Source organism: Trachinotus anak, unplaced genomic scaffold (genome assembly GCF_046630095.1).
Source record: "Trachinotus anak isolate AG129_WGS33_773 ecotype Australia unplaced genomic scaffold, CSIRO_AGI_Tana_v1 ptg000032l, whole genome shotgun sequence".
NCBI classification, from domain to species: domain Eukaryota; kingdom Metazoa; phylum Chordata; class Actinopteri; order Carangiformes; family Carangidae; genus Trachinotus; species Trachinotus anak.
In genome coordinates, this window is record NW_027273883.1 from 23,236,775 (window position 1) to 23,242,500 (window position 5,726).

The following is a 5,726-nucleotide window of genomic DNA, read 5'->3' on the forward strand; positions in this document are numbered from 1 at the left end:
GACAGGAGTAAGATATTGTCCTCACAGACAACATCACTTATAAACAAACGTATACAACACTTCTCCACTCAAATGTGAAATATCATACTTTACACTTCTTTACATAGCCTTTAACTGCAATCAATACATTTTCTTTCTCTAGAAATACTTCCTTAAATAAACTGGGTGCTGCTGCTGCTGCTGCCTCTTTAAGAACAGCGCGCCCCCGCAGGAAAGTGCAAATTGAAGTCCAGTGTGTGATCCAGCGAGGCGCAGGGAGAAACAGGTCCTTCATGTAGACGTGAAATCAATAACTTCAGTTACAAGAATTATCTTTGATTTGTTGAAATGAAATGCCCATTGCTGTTTTTAAAGTGCAACTAACAGTTTAGAAGGAAACATGGGAATATTGCGAGTGCGTTGCCCATTGTTATTCACAATTAAAACAAAATAATAATAATAATAATAATGATAATAATAATAATAATGAAAAGAATCATATTCTTTTACAGCTCATAATTTCCCAGATGTGTCCATATCCAGTCTGATGGAATGTAGTGCTTTTTTTTTTTTTTTCTTGGATTGGCGCATTTTAGTGAAGCTCCTAGATCTTCTCTCAGGGGGAGACATGTCACACAAATAAAATATATCTAACTTAAGTCATTTAGTCTCATATTCAGCCTTGATTTTTTTTTTATGTATCTATTTTATTTTTTATTTTTTTTTTGTATTTTCTTTTGAAAACTGAACTGAAAATGTCTGTAGCTGGGGTTGGTTTGCATCATTGTTGCTGTTTTGTGTGCAGTTGTTTTGATGGTTTTGTAGAAGTGTCAGTATTTGAAACGCGACAGATAAAGGCAGGTTCTGTTTGAATAAAAAAAAAAATATGAAAACAATTATGGTGATTTGCATTTCAAACAAACGAAAATGTCTGCAACAGCACTGACAGATCGTGTGGTTCGTTTGTGACCGTGGTTGGGGGACACAGCCAAAACCCACAGGCCACAGTGTTCTTGAGCAAGACACCAAACATTTTCGCCTACCTGCCACCTGTAAATAATATATGATCAATTAAGTTTATGAAAACCCAAACTAAACTTTAATTTAGAGGTCAATTTAGAGGTCGTAATGCTTAATTTGCAGATTTATGGTAGATTTATGGAGATTTGCGTGTCCTCTCTTGTAGTTCAGACGCTCTTGGGTAAAAATACCAGACTTGATACAAGACTAAATGACATATTTTGCTGTGTACACCATTTAAAGACGATGGGCAGTCTCTCAGTCATTATTTTTGCTGGACTCTTGGTCGCTCTGGTCGTCAGTGAAGCACACATCTACATCACTGTCATTGTCGCTCTTTTGCTCTGCGTCCTCGAACAGGCCTCCCGGTTTGTCCTCCAGTTTCTTGACAGTCTGTCCCGGATGTCTGGACTTGACGTGCCTCTCCAGGTCCCGCCTCCGCACCAGCACCTTGCCGCAGAAGTCGCACCTGTAGGGGGTGTTTCCTTCAGCGTGGAGCCGAATGTGTTTGTTCAGGTTGCTGGGGTCTCCAAAGGGCCTGAAGCACACCTTGCACTTGAGCGGTTTGTAACCTGTGTGAGTCCTCATGTGGATTTTCAGGCCGTATTTTCTGGAGTACAGCTTCCCGCAGTACAGACACAGGTGTCCCTTTTTCGGTTTGCCAGACCCGGCGTTGCTGGCGCCGCCGGCGGGCATCGAGTCCAGCCTCGTCCGGTTCTTCTCCGCAGCGATTTCGGACAGCTGTTGCGTGTGCATGGCGATCTCCCGGTCGATGTTGGTGATGGAGCCCAGGTCTTGGCTCAGTGCGGGCGCACCAAAGTAGGACATGGACTCTGGGTACTTGAGGAGGTTGCCGAAGTGGAATTTCAGCGGATAGTAGGGTGAGCTGTACAGAAGCTCCCCGTTATAGACAGTGAAGGGCATCAGTGGGATGTTACAGTCTCCCCCATAAGTTTTAACACCGTCGAAGTGGGGGAGGGTGAACCTTTCAAAATGGAGTCCAGGGGGCATCTGAGGGTAACGGGACGGGGACAGGCCGGAGTGCATCCGACTCTCTACGTGCTTAAAAGCCGAGGTCTCCTCCACATGAGGCAGCAGCGGGAAACCCCGGATAGCGTTTGTGCATGGCACCATTGGAGATGTGGCGTCCATAATTGCAGGTGTGCATTTTGGAGGATGGCTTCCTCCTCCATTTAGAGTCTCGCCCACATTGCGGATCGGTTTCATGTTCCCAATGAGTTTGCTGAAACCCAGACCGCTAAGCTTCCCGTTGGCGTCCTCTCTGGAGGCGTCCACGGCCGGGACTTTGGAGACGCCGGTCGGCTTGAAGGCAGAGCGCACTCCCGGGTGGAAGCCCATGCTGCTGAGGACCGAGGATGTGGCGCCCAGGCTGAGGAGCTGCCCTTGGCTTCTGGCTGAGGTAACGCTCATGTCGAGGGCCCTGTCCTGCTCCTCAGAGCTGCTTTTCTTTGACAGTCCCGCTTTGTTTAGAAATGACGAGGAGGACACTGCCCGCCTGCCAGAGTCTGAGATGGAGGAGTTACTGTGGCCGCTCCTCGGGGAGGTGGAGGTGTTGGGGATGTCTCCAGACTTTGGCGACCTGCTGAACGTCTCGGTGCCTCTGGCCTGCTCGCTGTTCACAAACCCCCGCCCGTTGCTCAGAGCGCAGTGGAAGTGGACGTGGGCCTTGAGCGTGTTCGGGTATTTGAATATTCTCCAGCAGTACCAGCAGATGTATCGCTCCTCACCTGCAGAGACAACAGCAAACATGACTTTAATGATGCGGTGGATGCGGATCATTACATGACACAACACAGAGTGAAACATCTTCATACTGACGGCATGGCAATTTACAGTATATGTCCATGCGTAAAGTGCCAGGCCCCTGCGTAAAATCCAAATAACAGGTTTGGCAACCTGTGGAGACACGACCTGTGTGCGCCTACACAGAGCAGTGCGCCCATCTCCACACACACCATGCACATAAATTGAATAGAGCGTGATATCATAGAAAATACACAGATTTTGCATCAAATTCCTATTAAAATATTTCCATGTTTGATGGATTTGAAAATGTCTCTTTAAAGAAAAAGATTTTCATCAGCCGCTGCTGCACTTCAACTGATATTTAAATTGAGGCCTAATGGATATGATCCGGTTTCTAAGATCTGATGCCAAATGGTAATAGACCCAGGGAGCCATCTTAATGACCTCCAGTCGAGCAGTCAGAGGTTAATATAGATGTAATGATTTTGTAATCCTCATACGGGCCATTGTTTATGATCGCCATCAAAAGAGCAAACGCCCAGCCCAATCTGGCGCTCAGAAACCGATGCATTGAACGCGGCACTTTCCCTCTCTGTGCTCTTTCCCGTGGAAGTGACAGCAGCTGTTGCTTGAAATCGCAAGTCTCCAGAAACAATGGCGCCGGCCCATCTGTTGATGCCTCATAATGGGAGCGAGCGTATGTCCAGGAGCGCACACGGTGTGTTGGGCCGGAGAATCAGGGCAATATACACCCCACATAAAAGTTAGCATTCATTAGGCCACAATACCTTAACTCACCCACCTAATTTACCGTGAAGCACTTGTTTTTGAATTTATTTGCTTTTGACTGCATGAATATTAATGACGCGGTGGCATTTGTTAACCTGCGTCTCGGGACTCAATCACCAGCCTCTTCATCCACGGTCGCGCAGACTCGTCAATTTCTGCTTTTAATTGCTGTTTTATTGTGTGTTTCAAGCACCGTAATTAGTTTATTACATTTTCTTTTCTCGACACAAGTTTGATAGCCTGCCACTCCAAGCTTCACCGTTTCCCTTTTATATGCGTATTCAGTTTGAGAAAAGACCTTTCCAGCTGGAAACAAAAAGAATAATCCAAAAACCTCATCTCTTGGAGGAATTTCCTGCAAAGTATCTGTTGATAATAATCTTTTTATAAACGGATTAGTTCCTGTTGAACTGGTGTTTTGCCAGAGATTAGACATTAATCCCCAAGCGCAAAAGCCAAATTATCATTACAGCCCAAACAAATGGATTAAGCGTCCAAACACGGACCAAGACAAAACTCAGCCAAACAAGAAATCAGTCTGGAAAGGAGGAGCAGTTGATATTACAGAGATTAAACCACAGAGATGAAGCCACAGAGCCTTAACGCACTTTATATTGTATGTCCTGTATTGTCGATCTAATGATTTTGATATATGCTGCCTGAAAACAAATCATCATCTCCCTGCATCTCCTCCAGTTTAACTGATCTATCAAAAGCTTTTCTTTTCCTTCAAAAATAAAGTATTTCTTTAATATTTCCCTTTCACATTAAATGGGAATGTGTTAGGCTGTTTTTTCCGTTAAATAAATGAATAATAAAATAAAAATACGGGGTGCCTGCGGAAAAACAACATCCAATTGATTTCCATATCTGAGCGATAAAGCAGAGGCTTCGCGGGTGCTGGCAGTCATTTAACTGCGCAGTGATGGAGCTTCAACATGTCGATGACGCAGTCAGACATATCTGTAGCCTGTAGACTCAGTTTGTCGACACACAATCTGAAAACTGTTTTTTTTTTCAATGGCCTATTGAATTTTGTTTCTCTAAGTTGAATTATTATTATTTTCGTTATTAGTGATCTCATTATTAAAATCCTCTGCTTCCATTCAGATATCATTATTCAGAGTTCGCATTAACTTTCCCAAACATTTTATTTCTCATCAGCGGCCAAAGGCCGTTTGCTTAAACTGGTCCATCGTTATTAACAGTATTATTTACCTTTCTCGTCGTGCGTGGGAGTGGCCGTGGTGGGGATGTCGTACCACTGGGCCAGAGCGTTGGAGTACCAAACACTGAGCTCCTCTCCGGCGGGGATTTCTCTCAGCACCCGGTAGAAAATCTTTCAAAGGAAAACGGAAAGGGAGCAGAGGCTGGAGTTAAGTGAGGTGTCTACAGGTGAGTAAAAACAATCAGAGGAAACTCCACTAGGCTTATGTGTGAGTGGGTAAAAAATAATAATAATAATAATCACCTGTCCACCAGGTAAGTCCGACACAGCCTCCAGGTTTTGCTCCTGACTGTTCCTGGCGGCGCGGATGAATCCGATCCAGTCTGGCACGGGACAGCCCGACTCATCCACGAACTCCCCCCGAACCAAGCGGATCTAAGCGGGCCAAAAAAATAAAACGGGTGAGAGAGAGCTTTGCAATTGACCATACAATGATGGGAAATATTAACACAAAGGCCCTTTAACACACAGGAAAAAAAAGGTAGGCTGTGGGTTCGAACCACATTTGTCCTGTTGGAAAAGCGCATCTTTTTCGTTTTTATCTCCAAATTGTATTTATTAAACCACCTATCCGCTGTTTTCATTCATTCGTTTCTTTCTATATTTTTATTTAACGAATTTTGCTTCCATGCTTCCCCCATGACTTTCCGGTGAAGTACCTGGAGGTGCCGCGGCCACGCTTGACCAAAGCGCGCTTAATGCGTCTTTATCCGCTCTGCTGATAATTTACTAAAGAGAATGACACACGGGCCTAATTGAGTTGATATGGGAAACGAATTTGAGGAGTGTCAGAGCGTTTCTAAACTGTTCAAGGACATTAAAGATCGAAGCGTGACATTTGACACAGAGATTGCACCTGATGATCGCCGGCAGCCCGGGGCCACGCATTTAGACGCATCAATCACAACCGCTGACAGCTTCAACAATAACAGGGTGCGGTTAT

General features: G+C 44.9%; 1 protein-coding gene across 1 annotated transcript in view; it reads right to left on the reverse strand.

Moving 5' to 3' along the window:
• Positions 1–682: 682 nt before the first annotated feature.
• The window catches only part of prdm13 (PR domain containing 13), a 6,096-nt gene continuing 1,052 nt past the window's right edge, over positions 683–5,726 (reverse strand). The window contains exons 2-4 of the mRNA XM_071470604.1: positions 5,027–5,158; positions 4,774–4,894; positions 683–2,747 (exon numbers count right to left, since the gene is read on the reverse strand). Coding sequence (XP_071326705.1) covers positions 1,258–2,747; positions 4,774–4,894; positions 5,027–5,158 — 1,743 coding nt within the window. The 3' untranslated portion in view covers positions 683–1,257. The remainder of the gene's footprint in view (positions 2,748–4,773; positions 4,895–5,026; positions 5,159–5,726) is intronic.